The following is a 16,911-nucleotide window of genomic DNA, read 5'->3' as shown; positions in this document are numbered from 1 at the left end:
GCCAGTATTTTGGCATCGGGTGATCCCAAGGAGAAGGATTCTAGCAGCGGGGGTAAAATAATGCTGACTTATTTCTGGACGCAGCAGAATGGCTAGTAAATCTTAAGTAAACTAGGAACGAAGCAACATTTTAGATTTTTGCCTTGAAACGGAGTGCGAGTAGCCAAGAAATAGCTCTCCCGTAACGTGGTACGGGTGCCATCCATCACAGCGCGGGGATGGAGACAGCACAAAGCCATCCGCCGCGGGTGGTGGCCGTTGCTTCCACAATGGGCTGGGGAGGAGAAGAAGCCGTTTCCCGCGGCAGGATTCCCGCAGGAAGCGCTCAGCGCAGCCCGGGCGCCGGGCGGGGCTCGGCCCGTTCCGGCAGCGGGGCTCCGGGAGCTCCCTCCTGGGGCGGGGGGGAGAGACATTCCCGATAGGAAGTGGCACCGTCCGCAGCTTTATTTAAATAAAGCCAACCTCTCCTGCTCGCACGCGGGGCAGCGTGAGGCTTTAATCGCGTGTGCCAAGGATCGCGCACACAACGGGCGACAAAGGCGACACGCCGGGCCCGCAGGAGCGAGGCGGGGGCGGCCGCGCAGGGTTTAAATGCCCCGCGGGGGCGGTCGGGCAGCGCGGCGCGTCCCGCCCGTCCCCGCCCCGCTCAGCTGACAGCGGCGCCGCCGCACGGAGCCGCCGCCGGGAGCGCCGGGAGCGCCGGCGGGATGAGCGGGAGCGGCAACGCCGGGCCCGGCGCGGCGCCCTGCCGCTTCGCCCACTACTTCGTGCTGTGCGGCATCGACGCGGAGAGCGGGCTGGAGCCCGACGAGCTGGCAGGTGAGCGGCGCCCCGGAGGCCTCGCCCGCGCCCGCACCGCTGCGGCTCGGCGGCGTTCGGGATGCGCTGCCTCAAAATGTCTGCTCCCCCCGAGGAGGGGAGGAGGAGGGGTGGGAGCCGCGGGGAGGGAGCGACTTCGGAGGATAAAGCATCCTCCGGAGGGGCTGGTGGAGCATCCCCCCGAGGGCAGCTCCCGCCGGGCGGTGCGGAGCGTTTGGGCGCCGGGATGCGCCGTCCCCGCGGGCCCGGTGCGGGGACAGGCAGCCCCGGCGGGTGGGTGCAGCGACCCGCGGGGTGCCACTGGAGGAGAAGGGAACGCGGGGTTACGGATTGGAGAGAGCCGAATGACCGAGCTTTCTGCCGGGGCAGATGCGTTTTCTTCAGTCTCTGCACTGGAAAGGAGGGGGAGGGATCTGGGAAGAACTGAATATATTAATGGAATCGCATCTTCCTTATGTTTATTCGCACCTTATGTCTATTCAGAAATAGTCTTCCCGCATTCTTCTTTCCCACTCTACCCCAGAAACCCTATAGAAAAAAAGGAACAAAAGTATTGCTGTAGGTTCAAATGCATTTTCTAAAATGTTTATTTTTGGTGGGCTCATGACTGGATATGAGCTGATTATGTTGGCATAAGGCAGCAGTTCTTCCTCAATGTCACTTTTGTTTATGTGAATGAAACTAAGTCAGGTTTTTACATATAAAATTTTACTTCAGGCTTAATTGCATGGAAGCTAAGCGTTTCCTAATGGAGTTACGAGTTTGGAAGTGTTTAAGTGCCAATGTTTGCCCATTCCCGTGCATTCACTGCAGGCAAAGGAGCTGTGTGTGGCTGGAGTTGAAGGCAGCTGTGAGCCCCTCTGCCTGGCAGCGGGATCCTGAGGATGGGATCCTAATGAGGTCTCTGCAGCTATTGCATCAGGAAGTACCTTGCCTTCTGGTTGTGTAAGAGAAAGACACGATGATCTATATCACTGGTCAATGTACACTGGTTGAAGTTCATGTTTTTGTCAGCAGTGAAAGGGGTGGATGCACGTATGTTTCCAAGGAACAACTTTCCAAGGAGCCTTATCTCAAGGCAGGGTAACTAAGTCTCTACCCTTGGCAGTGAGCACACACTACTATATGGAGGTAGCCCTGGGGACTCCCAAGTTGAAGCATTAGCTAAATGTACTTTCATCTCTTTGTTTTTTCACATGTACTTGTGACCACAGCTGTGTGTTTTCGGTTTTGCTGCTTTTAGTAGAAAACTCCTGACTCCCAGGAGCCACCTCCCAGCTGATGGTGTACAGGGTTTGATTTGCATGGTAAGACCTATTGGGGTTTCAGCTACCTAAACTTTGAGTCATCTATCTGAAACTATTTTTAAAGCTGTGTTGGCTGGTAGGCTGTGCTTTCCCTGATGGACCCAGACTTTCCAAGTTGTCTTTTGCTGGTTTTTGCACTGTTTCCCAGGGAGGTGCACAGCTGTGTTCTTGGGGAGCGCTGCTCAAGGACAGCCTGAGTATGGTGGGTTTGTGCAAGTGTAGTGCCTTGACTACAGGGCTTCTCTTCTGTGGTCATTCAGTAGGTTTGGCTGAACTGCTCCAGCAACACCAAGCAGATTTCAAAGCTAAAGTAATCTCCCTCTTCATTTTTCCAGTGAAAGAAAGTCATTTTGGCACATACAGGATATACCCATTTAGAAAATACAATGTAGCTGTGAATAATTTCAAAGAGAAATTAACAAAAGTAGTAATTTTTGAAGCCATGTCTTTGTAACTGGTTTCAACTGGGCAAGGTCCAGCAATAAGGTTTGGACATACAAACACTTTTGGTAACACCAGTTTGGGAGGCATTCTTAGTACCTTAGGAGGGTTGGGATGTGATAAAGGAAGAAGTGGAGTAACAGAAATATGATGGGACTTAACATTGCCACTGAGCAATGTTATATTTTTAGGGACTCGTGACACGAGCTTTCTGCTATCAGCTGGGAGCTCAGCAGTGGGAAATGCTGGGGAGGAACAGGGAGTGCTGTGAGCCACAAATATAATACAGCCATGGAAAAATTAACTCTGTTTTGAGATGTAGCTGAGAAATCACATTTCTGTTAAAGCTTGGGGAGTACTAATGCTGCTGTGGTAGTGGGAGCCCATCTAGAAGTCTGTGTTACAGGTTTCAAAAAACAAGGTACTACAACTGAATTCTCTGCTGTAATGGGTGGGGAGAAAGATGCTTGGGGGAGCAGAAAGTCTGTTCTATCTCAGGAAACCCACAAATGGCTATTCTTTCTAAAAATGTTCTTAAAATTCTTTGTAGAAGTAAATGACCCTGTTCATTCAGTGTTATGTAGCTGTGATAGCTACCTCTTGCTGTCCTTGTGCTTAAAGAGCTTGCTGAGGTAACTCACAAGGCATCAATGAAAAGTTGCTGTGACTTAAGCTGCTGCACAGATCATCCCCAGTTTAGCAGAAAAAAAGTAATCAAGAACCTGCTTATCTCCAAACCCGTGAATCCCTTGGCAGCCAGCGTTCACAAAGCGCCCTGCTCATCCCATGTGTGAATGATGGAGCTGCCTTGGGGCTGAGCAAAGAGCAGGAGAAGGGACAAGAGGAGCTCTGCTGCTGCTTTGGAGGCCCCAGGGCCTCTCCTGCGAGGAGAGAAGCAGGAATTAGAAAATCTTTGAGGATTTGAGATGGAGCCGGTGGTGATCTGCAGATGTGCAGGCAGCTCACCGTGGTACAGGGTGTGCTGAGGAGCTGCCTGTGAGTCAGCTCTGGCGTCACCTGGAGCTCCCTGACCTGTGCCTGCCTTGGCTGGGGACAGCCCGGGACTCTCCCCAGAGTGGAGGCTTTCCTTGCCTTAAGCCCAAAATCTCCTTCAACAAAAACTCTCTTCAATTAAAACCAGCAAAAAGCACCAAAAAATCCTCATCTGCTGCATCAGGCAAGATGATGAACAAGTGAAATGTTTCAGTGAAAACATTGAAAGCAGGGCAAAGAACTGCTTTTCTGATTCTTGTAGTGTTGATAGGTTTGTGCAGAAAATGAAATAAAATCAACATTTATGGTTGTATAACATTTTGACATGCTTTTAGGGGAGAATATTCTGGTTTATGGTTCTTTTTCCACTGAATGGATGCTCAGGGCTTAAAATAAGCTTGGTAGATGAGAATTTTCCACCAAGAAAACAGTTCATTTTGCTTAGATTTTTTTTTGTCTTTTGCATGTACGATATTTTCTGGTGCAGTTTTTTTTTTTTATGCGTTGCTCCACAGCTGGCTCTTCAGATGGCTGATTTGGGGTTTTTAAGTGGACTAATTTTGGACAGCTAAAAGCTGTTTACCTATTGCTCAACTTGGTAGTGTATCCAGGCACACAGCAAAATTGTGTGTAGATTATGATGTTGTCAAAACACTTGTGGCCCTTATCACAAAACTTTCACTCAAGGATGGAGAGGAAAAACACAAGCTTTTCGTTTTTCCCCAGGGACTCTTTTCCAGGCCCTTTCCAGGGATTTGAAGGAGGAAACTGTCTAAGGATTTCTTGGCATTTAATAGTTGGAGAGGTCATAAAAGCAGGGTATTTGATGTGAAATAGCATGAAAATTTCAGTATTGGTTTCAATGCTCTGTTGAATTCCACTAAAGTAGGGTGGAGGGAGTTTTTCTGTCATGTTCAGGACTGATGGAAAACAAATTTCAGTTCACTTTCCTCTTCATGCCTGCTTCTTTCAGGTAAAGCCATTTTGAGACTATCAGCCTTGGAATTGCATGTGCTCAAATGAATTTGTTATAGTCAATATTTAACATTGCATTTAACAAGAAGACCTAATTGTTCATTAAATTGTTTCTATCATATGTTTTGTGATACTATGTGAATTTCATATAGTGAGCTCTATGTGCAGGGCACAAGGTTTTCTGGCTGTAGCAGCTTTTACCATTTGCTTGGGGAGCATGTTAAATTTTGTAGTATCTTGTTTGAGTGTCACAAAATACAATTTAGAAAAATCCAGAGCACATGTGACTCAATTAAAAAGAACATGAAATATACTTCATTGGGGAAGTAATTTAGTGCTCTGAAGGGAAGTAGGGAGATAATTAGGGATGGGTGTTTTGTTCTGAAGTGGAAGGTGGGTCCATTGTGGGTGCAGTTTGGAGGAAGAGAAGGTGCAGTAAGCCAGCGTGGGAACTGGGACTTGGATGGTGCCTCCTCTGTCTTAGGATGTGAATATTGGTGGAGTTTCATCTGCCTGATTGCTGTGTGAAAAGATTTATAAGATTTTTATAGGGTTTTTCTCCACACATGAACTGTAAATGTTACATTACACTGTCTACTTTTGGCCATTGTATAAAGATTCAATGTCTTACTGTCCTATTCAGTGTATGCTTGAAAACTGTAGGGAGCTTCATTACTCTACTGCTAAGATCAAGTTCTTTATTTTAATGGCCAGCAAAGCAGAGAGTGGATGCTGGTCATGCTCACTGAAAATGCTGAATGTCTTCGGGAAAATGCACATTTCTTCTACCTCATACTGTTTCTCTACAAGATATCCACATATTGGTAATTAATCTCCCTTCAATGATTGTTAAAATTCAAACAGGGCATGCTGCAGTCTGGCTAACTGTGCTTCTTATCTCGTAGGCTCTTATTTTTAGAAAACTAAAAGACTTTTTTGTCCTTGTGTGTGCTTGGCACCTGTGTGCTCATGCCTCGCAGAGCCTCCCCACCGCCTGCGCTGTTCTCCTTCGCGCTTCCTCCGTGCCAAGTCTGTGCGCGAAGTGCGCTGCCAGAAAATGCAGCGGCATTACTACAGTCATACAACTGCTTGTGTGCATGGCTTTTCTGAAAATAGGCAATTGGATTTTTTCCTGGTTTGCTGGAAATAGACTAAGTTTCCCTTTACCAAGGAATATCTGATCAGTTGCGATTCCTGTTCATGACTTGCACAACTGACGCAAATGAAACACAGGCTGCAGAAGTTTTGCTTTTCACTTTCAGGTGTGCACAGAGCGTTTTTGGAGGGATTGTCCAGATTAAGTAACCTGGATGTGGATGAGAATGGTGAAGTGGAGGCAGAGATGGTTTATGCTGTTGAAGTTAACAAAGCTTAACTTGCTCCTCAGAAGCAGTTGAGGTTGATTGCTTAGGATTTCTCATCTTTGCAGGGCTTGTGGGAGGAATGGAATTCAAGTGTTTCTCCAGCCCCCCTTAAGAAGTGATGCTCAAATGCAGCACTAAATCTTTTGACATAATAGCTGAAACAACACATCTCATAGATTAGGGATTGGATGGACTTATTGAAGTCCATAGCTGGCGCCCCCCTTAAGAAGTGATGCTCAAATGCAGCACTAAATCTTTTGACATGATAGCTGAAACAACACAAGTCTCATAGATTAGGGATTGGATGGACTAGCTGGTTTATTGAAGTAACTGTCATTTTTTGTGAACTGTCATAATAATAGGGATATACTGTGTATTCATTTGGGAAACCTGTTTGATAAAAATCTAAGCTGGGTTAATATTTTGTTCATGTGAAACAAGATCTTATTCTGCATATATGAAGTGTTGCTTTTCTAGTTAAAGGAGTATGGAGATAATCCCTGCTTTTGGGAAACCAAATTGGATGCTGAAACAGAAATGTTTCTGCGCTCTTCTATATCTTCAAAGGTGGTGGCATGGATAATTGCTGTAATGGTTCATTCTTCTTTTTTTGCTATTGGGGGAAACTGTAATACCACAAAGATTTCAATTTTATTTTAAAAAAGTCTGAATTATGCATTAAAGACTTAGTTCCTATAGGAGGATTTCTGCAGCCAAATGAATCAGTGCTTTTTATAAAGAACTGTCAATATTATTGATAAGTATGATCTCCAGTTACAATAAACCTTTAATAAGGAGTGACTGTCTTGCTGGCTTGGATAACACACCATTTGTGGAATTGCTGATGGCTGTGATGTATTGCTGTGTTTCAGCAATAGCACTTTCCTTCTCTGTCTGTATATATGCCAGAGAAATGCTGGATTTAAATGCTCGCCCAGCCCTGATGTGATTATGCTGCTATACATTTGCCTTCATCTAAGTTTTTTCTACTGTATTCCTTTGAAAATAAGGTACTGATTGGGTTGGAAAAACATCATTATTCCTATCAATAGCACTGACTCACTAATGCTAAATGAAAGAGAATTTCTTGTACTTTGCTTGCCAGATAAGCTGCTGTTTTGATTTCCACTTAGAAAGACTAAAGCCTCTTGCATGCTCGGAGGCTGCTTGGCTGTTGCAGTAGCAGAGAAGAAGAAGGTGTGATGGTGTACGTGAGGGGGCTTTTTCAGTGAGCATCCCAGGAACTGCCCTGTCAGTATTGCAGGAGGCAGCCCTTTTCCTTCCCGCACTGTAATTGCAGCAGTAATCAAAGCAGTGCCAGGCAGAATGGCTGAGCCGCTGTCCTTTATAAGAACGACCTAAATCCTGCCCTAATCTTGTTCCTGCGCAGCAGCCTGAAGTCACTGCTGGCCCCATCCTGGCGGCTTAGTGGGGCAGTGGCTGTGGAGAGATGGGATCCCAGGCCCACAGCCTGTGCCTGGGGTACAGAGCCCTGGGAGACAAACGTGGCCCACAGCCCGTGCCGGGGACACAGAGCTCTGGGAGACAAACCTGGCACATCCCAGAGAGCACGGCAGCGCCGGATCGCGCTCAGCACGGCCGTGTGTTGGTGGGGAGGGTATGGACGTGGTGGTGTGAGCCTGAGGTCAAGGTCCTGCCCAGGGGAGGAGCAGCTCCTGTGTTGGTGTCCATTTCTGTCCTGATCCTCAGGGGGAGGATGGTGGCATCGGGGGGAAGGCGATGCCCACCGCTCTGCAAATGGAAGAGCAGTAACCATAAATATGTCAGAATTGCTCAGGGCGGTGCGTGACTGTAATATTGATTTCTCTGCTCAGCTGTTTTCCCGTGTCCTCGCCAGAGCCATTTCCCAGTGCTGCAGGAGCTGTGCCAGTGCCCTGACACCCTTCCTACAGCCTGCCTGTGCCAATGCAGAGCTCCATGTAGGAATAACTCCAAAATGAGCTGCTTCAGGAGAGGCTGAGCTGCACGTAAGCCGTCAGGGCTCTCTTGCCTGCCTTCTTTCACCTGCTTGTCATGGGCTAATCAAGTTGTCCTTAATGCCAGCTCGTCCCTAAAACATGCTGGCAAGTGTACAGCCCACAAAGGCTCTCTATGGGCTGGCGCTGGGTATGTGGCTGGCACACTCCTGCTGCAGTTCTGGTCTGTTGCAATGAGGGCTGGAGTCAAGGAGAAATGTGAATGAAGGGGAAAAAAAACGAACATTGTGTGCACTTCTATGCAGTTAATGCTGTGATCTTTGGCTGGTGCTGTTTGAGATCATGTAGGACCACTTATATATGTGGAAAGAGTTTGTTCTTGAGCCATCTCTGGTGTGCATGGAGAGGAACTGTGTGGAATACATGAATCTCTATATAGCTCATGACTATAAATAGCCCACAATTTTTGTTGTTCTCTTGGTTTTTTTTTTTCATTATCTACCTCTTAACCAGCGAATAGCAAAAATATATACAGTAGGAAAAATTGCATTGAGGAAAACCAAATTTGGTCAGGAAACAGTAAGCCTTCACTGTGGTTTTTTGATCACATTAACCATGTAGATAATCCCAAAAGTAATTAGGGAAGAAATGGTGATGGGTCATCATAGTAAAAGCAACATTCAGGGGAGATGACTAATGTGTGATAGACCACTGAGGTGTTGGATATAGGCATGGCTGGAAGAAATTGTTACCTTACCAGTATGAAAATATAAACAACTCCATTTGTGCTTTGTTGCTTGGAGTCAAAGATAATTTTTAATCAGCTGTCTGATCAGCTGAAGATTCTCTCCTTAGGGTGTCCTAGGCTTGGTGGAGATGCCTGGCTGAAAACATGAAGCCATTCTTCTTTGAGGTCTGAGGTTTTGCTTCTACCTCCATGCCTACCCAAGCCATGAAAAATAACATCAAAACATCCAAGCAGATGCTTGAAGAATGAAATGAGAAGAGTATTCCATGGGAAAGAGGAATAGGAGTGGGAAGAGTCTGTAGTTTGAAGTACTTTGCCAGATCTCAGTGACCTGCTTCAAGTGATGGTACAAAAATTAACTCTTACTAGAATATGATATTGGAGTGAGGGGTTTGGTTTTAGTGAATCTGTAAAGAAATCTGGTTCTCTCACTGGAGAACAGCCTTCATAATTTCGTACAAACATGTCAGCTGTTCTTGGTTTGTGTTTAGAGGCAATGTTTAAATATGTCAGTCTTGTACAGTAAGCACCCCCCCTCACCCTGGAGCATGAATTTGAGTTTGCTTTAAAGTCATTTTAACCATCAAATTGCAATAATAATTCTGGGATCTAGTAGCACTTAAAAGAAAACCTAGTGAGCTTTATATCAAGCTTGATATGGAGTCAAATCATGCTTTGAATCTGTGTGAGTGGTAAGTTGCACAGCATGAAAGCCAGAAGTATCCTCTGTCCACCCCCTTCTTGGTATTCTCTTGTCATGTTAAAGACTTAACATGTGGAAGGGTAAGGGGGCTTAATCTGAAACACCATTCTGTGTAAACAATGACAGGATTAAACAAAAAAAGAGCCAAGCTCAACTGTCATGGGTGTGTAGTGGCTGCTGCTTTTCACGGATGACTGAAATTATTTGTATAAATTTGCATTTTCCCCTCAGCATCTCTATAAACCTCTGCTCATTTCCATGCAGAGCTGCTTGCACGTACAAGCGGATTGGCATGCGGTGGCACGCGGTGCCATGCCATGTCACCTGTGGGAGCAGGAACTGGAGTTACGAGGGAAAATCAACTATCACCACGTTTGCTCCTTACACGGGGCTGCCCAGGTGTCAGAGGTGCTTTGAGTCCCTTGTGACTGAAACACAAGAGGGCTGAGCTCTCAGTAATGAAACAATGAAACCCAGAACTCGCTTATCTGGCAATTCCTCAATGAAATATTGATTAGATGGGCCAAGCATCCTGCTTTGGGCTGACCAGCATCTGGAATCAGCTGGAGCCTTCTGGAAGAGGATGCTGCTGTCATGGTCCAAATAGGTATTGCTTACACTGACTTCAGGTGTCTGTCAGGTTCTGCAGTCTGTGTTCTCACTGACCTGGAGCCTGCCTGGAGGGTCTAAATCATGTAAGAGCCCCCCTCTCCTGCTTTTTCTCCAGATTGCTGCCGAGATTAATCCAGTCAGATATGTGTAAATACCTTCTGCTGGGCGCTCTGGTCTCCCCTGAGATGCTCAGGAAAGAAAATTGAGATTTGTTGTTTTAAATTCAAATTATGAAGTATTTGAGCAAAGAATGCAATATGCAATTGAATAAATATTTGGCTTTTCATTGTTGAGGGAGGGGAGGATTTGCTGATGAGTTAGTTATTCACACAATACTATTTTTCTATCAGCATTCCCACTTGGTATTCTTGTTTGTTTTATGCTGTGCAATACTCTGATGTGAATTTAAAATGAAGAACAATTTTATGCTTTAAAACAAAACACCAGCTCTGTTAACACAGACTTTCTTTCAGCTGTGATGCTGGCTGGTGTGGAAGAGATAAAGGGCTGCTGCACTGTTTCTGGAATGGGACTTTTTTGTAATGTAGATTTTGAGCTTTCTCACTTTTATTCTTCCAGTATAGCTGTATGAAAATACACAGCACCAAATATTTGAGGAAGAATTCCCACTTTTTTTAAAAAAACCCCCAAACCCAAAGAATCCAAACAAAACTAACAGAAACACTAAAAACACCCAACCCCCTAAAATTTTGTGATGATGTGAAGATTAAAAGTTGGTCATGACTCACATTGTTTGAAAACTGCCAGGTGCTTTATAAAAATGACTGATGGTAGATGTGTGTAAAGGGTGTATTTTGCTGTATGTGGTGCCTTGTAAGCACTGCAGAAATATCAAGGCCAGGAAGAATGATATTACAGTGTCTTTAATGCACCCCTTTTGGGGTTGTCAGCCTTTGTCTGTAACTACTATTGCTATGAATCTATTAAGGGAGAACATTTATCTCTGGAAATCAGGATAGCAGCTATTCAGCATGGATGGATTAGGTGTTTAGCCTTTTCCCAAGATGATGCTGTTCAAGATAGGTTTCTCTTACAACATATTTGCAAATATATTGACTCTTTCTGGCTTTAGTGAGTATGATAGCAGATGTTGTTTGACTCTCTTAATTCAAGCAGGGATGTGTTGTCTAGTGTTTGTGTCTGAAATTTGGGAATGACTAAGAATTAAGGAATCCTGGTTTAGGGAATGCTATTAAGTAATCATTTTTTTTCCTGTATAAATAGGAACATCTGCATGGGCTCAGGCATCTGTAATCGTGGTCTGCTATTGCACTTAGCAAAAGGGGAATGGTGATGGGAGATACTAACTTTCACAATAGCAGTTCTGGGTAATAACTTACTGTCATTTCTATGCCCATGTCTTCGTTTCTTTCTCCTTGGAGCTGCCCACAGGGTGGTGAGTTGAGCGGGGAAAGAAAGAGCCCTGTTGAAATTTGCTCAGCGTAACACACTGTTAAGAAAAAACAACAACCAAAACAAACCCCCCCCCCCAAAAAAAAATATCCTTCCAGCCTCATGTGGGCTGAACTTCCCATGAAAACCATGCCTTAATGAGCTCAGGCCCCTCAGCCTTGCTTTGTCCCTGTCAGCAGGTGAGAAAGAGCCGAGGTCCCTGGCGTGGGTGCCCTGGCTGTGACCCAGGAGCTCGGGGCCCCAATTAGTTCAGCTCTTGTGCTTTCGGCGGGAATAAGAATGACAAAACATCTTGTCCGGGGGCCTGGATGTATTCATGCTCCTGCCTTCAGGTCCCTGCTGGCACTGGGAGAGCCATTTGTCCAGGAACCAGGGAGAAAAGGCACAGATTTAGGTCTGTCCCAGAGCTGAGAGCGCATCACTCAGAGCAGTCATTGCAGCGACGACGTGTCCAAGATACAGATCAAATATGATGGTGATAATGACCTGAAAGCTATCTCCAATTCAAAATCAGTATTGGGTTTCAGTTATTGGTTAATATTTTGTCAGCACTTTGTGACAATGACTTCTGACTGTGTCCCAGCACTGCTTGTGATGCACTGAATAACTCAAATGGGAAGCTGATGCTAACTAAGCAGGAGACCATCTGTGTTGTTAATAGTGCAGTGTTATCACACTCAAAACTCAGTTTGAGTGATTGATAACATGATCACACCAGGCTTGTTTCCTTTTTATTAAAAAAAAAGTTAAAATACCACCCCCCCCAACTGATCTTATCCTCCCCCCAGTCTTATCTACCAACTTCTGAGCGCACATGTCAATTTAATTTTGTCAGAGATGGAATGGAAAAGAAAGTGGATTTTTTTGGTGAAGTCCCTGCAGCTAGAGCAGGGATCCTAATTAACCTTTCAATAGTGTAGGTGCACAGTTTGTGGTAATTGGGAGTGGGGCTGCAGCCGAGCCTCATCCCCAATGGCTACAGCTGTGCAGGACAGGTGAGCAGCATTGAAGGTCATGAGACAAGGAGTGCCAAGGTGCACTGACCAGCCACCAACCAAAGGGAACAGATGGCACACAGGTGTAAAGCATGTAAGATGAAGACTGTAAAAGGCTGGGCTAAAGAACATGAAGGGTGGATGCTTGCAGCCTTCTGCAGTGACATGGTGTTACTCTGTTTGGGCAAGTGCTTAAAGCCTTCTGAAACTGTCTGGTGATACTCTGTGTGTTGTGGGGCCATCTCAACTGTGACATATGCTGCAAGACAATAGTACAAAGGCTGCAGGAAAAGCAACAGCACTTTCTAAAGCAAGGGAGGCCCCTCCATGAGGGTGTCCTGGCAGGCTAATTGGCAGCCCCAGAGTGGGATCCCAGCTGAGCATGTGCTGCCTCCTGCCCATCTGGTGGGGTGGGGAGCAGAGGTAACTCCTGGTATTGAGGGGGAAGGAAGGAAGGACTATTGAAGCTAGCAGGTCTGTGTGAGCAAAAGGAGCTGCGGATGAGAGGACCATGATTTCTGTCCTGCTATCCTGTTGCATAATTCCTAATGCTATTCACCCATACCTGTGAAAACCTACAGCTGTACTAAAGCCATCATTCTTAGTCCTCCTTGCTCAGTCTCAGCTCCTACAGTGTGATAACAGGCTCTGGGAACAAAGCTATGTTTGGCAATAAAGAGCAGTTCTCAGATGGTTGTTTGAGGGTCCAAGTCCTTCCTCAACCTCAATGAAAGGATGTAGGAGCTTGACTATGTTGGTACTATTGCATCCAGAGGTGTGTCTATGGAAAAACACTTCTGTATTTTTTCAGAATATACTGAATGGGAGATGCAGAAGCAGAACATGCTGGGGAAGAGAGTTTTTTACTATCTTTTTCTTTTTGTATCTTCCCCCTTCCTACATTCAAGAACAAACCAGCTCATCCTCATGCTTTATTGTTCTAAAATGCTATTCTGACCTTTCTGATGATGTTGTCAAGAATGAAAATCTGTAGTCTGATATATTAAAGTGCTAATGATGCATTAGGAGTCATAAAACTGTATTAAGTGCATTAAATTTTGAGTAACTCCAATAAAAGATGCTGCAAGGGATGGCTAATCACTTAGCATTTATGAGTTATCTTGGAAGTAAATGACAATATCCAGCTGAATCTGCCTGCTGAAATAGCCTAGAAGGAGATGGTATTGCCTTGCAGTGGAAGGTTGGCAATCTGTTCTTGATTAATCTGCTCACACCAAAGTGGCATTGCTCCATGCTTCCAGCAAGCTTGTAACAGATGAATGCATTAATGAGCCCCTGGGTAACTGAGACGACCCCTGGGGGCCAGGGGATGTGGGGAAGGATAAACATTGCTGACTCAGTTTCTCGCTGTTATATTACATTTTTTTTTTCCAAACTGTGCTTAGGTGATTCCATGTTGAAGTGCCTTTCTGCATAACTAACAGTAGCAGAGCTATTTGTCTGGCTGGGTTACTTAAGCCTTTTTATTTCCCTGACTTTTCTTTACTTGAAAACATGTTACTGTCTTCAGATGTGAAATACTGACTCCTGGTTAGTTGCTGCTAGACCATGCTAAGTCTTTTTATGTTAGAGAGAGGCTGGGACCAAACCTCCCTTGGGGGATCTACTGAGCCATCATCATCTTCTGTCTGTATTCAATTAACTGCCTGGTAAAAGTGTGTAGAGGCCTCTGAGGGCTGATGACAAGATGTGGTCTGGAAAGTTTGGGAATTATTCTAGCTATAAGAGAAACAGTTTCAGGAAGCTACTTAGTTTTTGCAGACTAGATTGTCTTTAATTTTCACTGTCTGAATAGGTTTAATAAGAAAGAAATTGCAGTTAATTTTAAGCAGGTTTTTACATTCAGGAATTAAGTTTCTGTTTTTCTTTCTTGTAGTGGCTTACTGACAATTGTCTTGCTAATGCATTTAAATTCGGCTCCTTAAAAATGTATTAAGTGGTTTATTTGTAGGAGGTCATCAGTTTCATGATATTGTATAAAACTGAAACCAAATCCTGCTGTCTGCAGCTGCAGTGTTAAATAGAGCATCATTGTCATGTGGTGAGCATGGCTGTCAAAACACTTTGGTCGAAGTGGGTAACATGAGCAGTTCTTCTACATTAAATATTTATAGCAGAAAATGCAAACTCAGAGGGCTGCCAGCAGACAGACATACTGCTTAAATACATTGTTGTGGTGGCGAGGGCACGGATCTTCGCGCTGCAGCTTCAGGAAGAAGACAGCAACCTGTTTCTCCTTGCTCATGGGCTCAAGGGTGTGCTTTTTCTGCATGTGCACGTATATGAAAAGGAGCTGGAAATTTAAAACTCTGAAAGGAAAACAGTAGCTCAGCACAAGTGATTTGGCTGCCAGCGTCCCCCAGAATGGTCTGTTCTGCTACAGCAGCCACAGGAGAGTGCAGCACAAGCTTCTCTTGCGTGCCTGGCTGCAAGGGCAGCACGTCTTTATTTCAGGCCCTCTGGTGCAAACAGGTGGTGAACTACAAGTGGCGCGATGCTGAGGAGAAAACCATGTAATTAAATCTGGCGCTGTAGCATAATAAATCTCCATTGTATTCTTTAGCTTTCTAGACGCCTTTCGAGCAGTACACAATGGCTGTGATTAATGACTGTTGTATTGTCTTAAATAATAAGCTTGAGCCTTTGGATAGGTGACATAATTTAGCCGTAATGAGCGTCAGCTTCATGTGTTTGATCTCAATGCTTTGAATTTCAGTGTCGTTGTTGCCATGTCCTTGAGAGATTGTTTTATGCTGAAGAAAACCAGTAAAGGAGGGGGATGGGGAGCAATTTTTAAGAGGGTGTGAAGAATCCAACCAAACTGTTGCTCTGAGGATGCTGACTTTCTCGTTGCCTCTTGTTTTTTTGATATGTGAGATGAAAGTGATTTGAAAATTTGAAAGTGAATTGTTCATAAACTGGACCCACTGCTATTGAGAGAGATCTTTTCTTTGATAAAAGTATTGCTTGCTGCGAGGTGTCTGCTGGGAGTACCATTGATGGGTGTTTCCTTTTGTGTGTCAAGATGCACCAAATAGCCATAGCAGGGAAAAGGCTTTTCTATCCTTTCCACATCATCGCCTCATCCATCACCACCTCAGTAGGCTTCTCTTTTGTTTTCTCCTTTGACTGAAGATAGCAGTTTTTTGTTATGAGCTCCTGTGTCTTCACATTGCCTGAATTCAGTTGGCAGACAAGAAAAAACATTATATTCTCTTCCCTGCAGTACCTGTGAAGAGCTTTCCCCATCTCTATCTGCTCAGCACTTCAGCAGAGCTGGATAGGGAGGGCTGAGAAACTACAAAGCACATCAGACCTAATTATTCAGCCAGCATAAAGGCTTTTCTTTCCTGCTTGGGGTATTCACTTTTGCCTGTGTGGGTAGTTTGACTGACAGAGCGTGCTGATCCCAAAGCCATTGCACTTTGCCGTATAAATGCTCCAACCCCAAATCCATCCTCCTTCGGGCAGCCTGGCCCAAAGGGGCAGCTCTCATGGCAGGGCTCATCAGTGGAGGGTCAATGCAGACTCTCCCCTTTGTCTTTATTTTTGCAGGGATGGTGGGGAAAGGGATTTAAAATCCCTCACCCTTTCTTAGTAAGTCTGACTCATTTTGTTTGGTTTAGCGTTGTGGTAGAAAGAAACATAATGGATTTGTTAGGGTCAGTGCTTCACAATGTGACGGTTGACTTTGATGGGCAATAGGGCCTGGTTTGCCACTCCAGACAAAGGATTTGTAGGTCTTGCAGGCTGCCATCTGTTTCTAAAAGCAAGTTTTGGTGGAGAAGTGATGCAGCTTGCATGCTGAAAAAGTTGGGGTCTTTTTCTTGAAAACTGCTGTGTCCTTTTGAGCTTTAAATTTCAGAACTAAACACAGTTTATTAATAGCAGGACTGCCTTTTACCCTCCCTCAGGCAAGCTGAGCATCCAAGTAGCATTAGTGATGTGTTGGCGTCTTCTAAAATATTTGTATTTCAGAATGCATGCACTGATCCCTGGAGTGGGTTCTATTCTTTTCTTCAGCCCCCACCCAAACTCTGAAATGCAACATCTGGCTGCATTCAGGTTGTTTGCCTTTATTCTGCTACATCAGCATATAAGGCACAGATTGGAGAAGAAATAATTTTCAGCTTTCATTTGGTTTTTCTCTTGTGCTGAAGTTTTGTTTTATGCTCCCTTAAAAACAGCAGAAAAACAGCTGACCATATTCTGCCCCTATAATCCAGAGTGGAAATTCCTGCTTTCCTGCAGTGAGTCTGCTGCAGTATCCTAAATAAAGTGACCAGCCGACCTGTAGGGCTTAGACACGCTGACAAATGCGGTCTATTTATGTGCTGTGTGTTAACCTGTTAGTGGATTGTTTCTATGTATAACTACTGGAGGAAGCACAGAGCTGCACAATCCAGGTCTGGAGGGCAGGAAGGCATCCTGCTGTAGGACTTAACTGCAGAGGCTTTATTAGTCACATTTGCTTTCTTGTTTATAGCTGGAGATGAACAAGTCCTCCAGCACCATAAAGAGATCCTGGATTCTGGTCCTGCCCATTTATTTAGCCCATTGCT

General features: G+C 44.9%; 1 protein-coding gene across 6 annotated transcripts in view; it reads left to right on the top strand.

The window, feature by feature from the left end:
• The first annotated feature begins 666 nt into the window (after positions 1–666).
• DENND5B (DENN domain containing 5B) overlaps positions 667–16,911 on the top strand; it is a 105,015-nt gene continuing 88,770 nt past the window's right edge. For all 6 annotated transcript variants that reach the window (XM_039708171.1, XM_039708167.1, XM_039708170.1 and 3 more), the window contains exon 1: positions 667–819. In XM_039708171.1, coding sequence (XP_039564105.1) covers positions 708–819 — 112 coding nt within the window. In that variant the 5' untranslated portion in view covers positions 667–707. The remainder of the gene's footprint in view (positions 820–16,911) is intronic.

The sequence above is a fragment of the Passer montanus genome, unplaced genomic scaffold (genome assembly GCF_014805655.1).
Source record: "Passer montanus isolate IOZ18808 unplaced genomic scaffold, ASM1480565v1 scaffold20, whole genome shotgun sequence".
In the NCBI taxonomy this organism is placed as follows: domain Eukaryota; kingdom Metazoa; phylum Chordata; class Aves; order Passeriformes; family Passeridae; genus Passer; species Passer montanus.
Note: the sequence above shows the minus strand (reverse complement) of the source record. Positions and strands in the feature narration are given on the sequence as shown.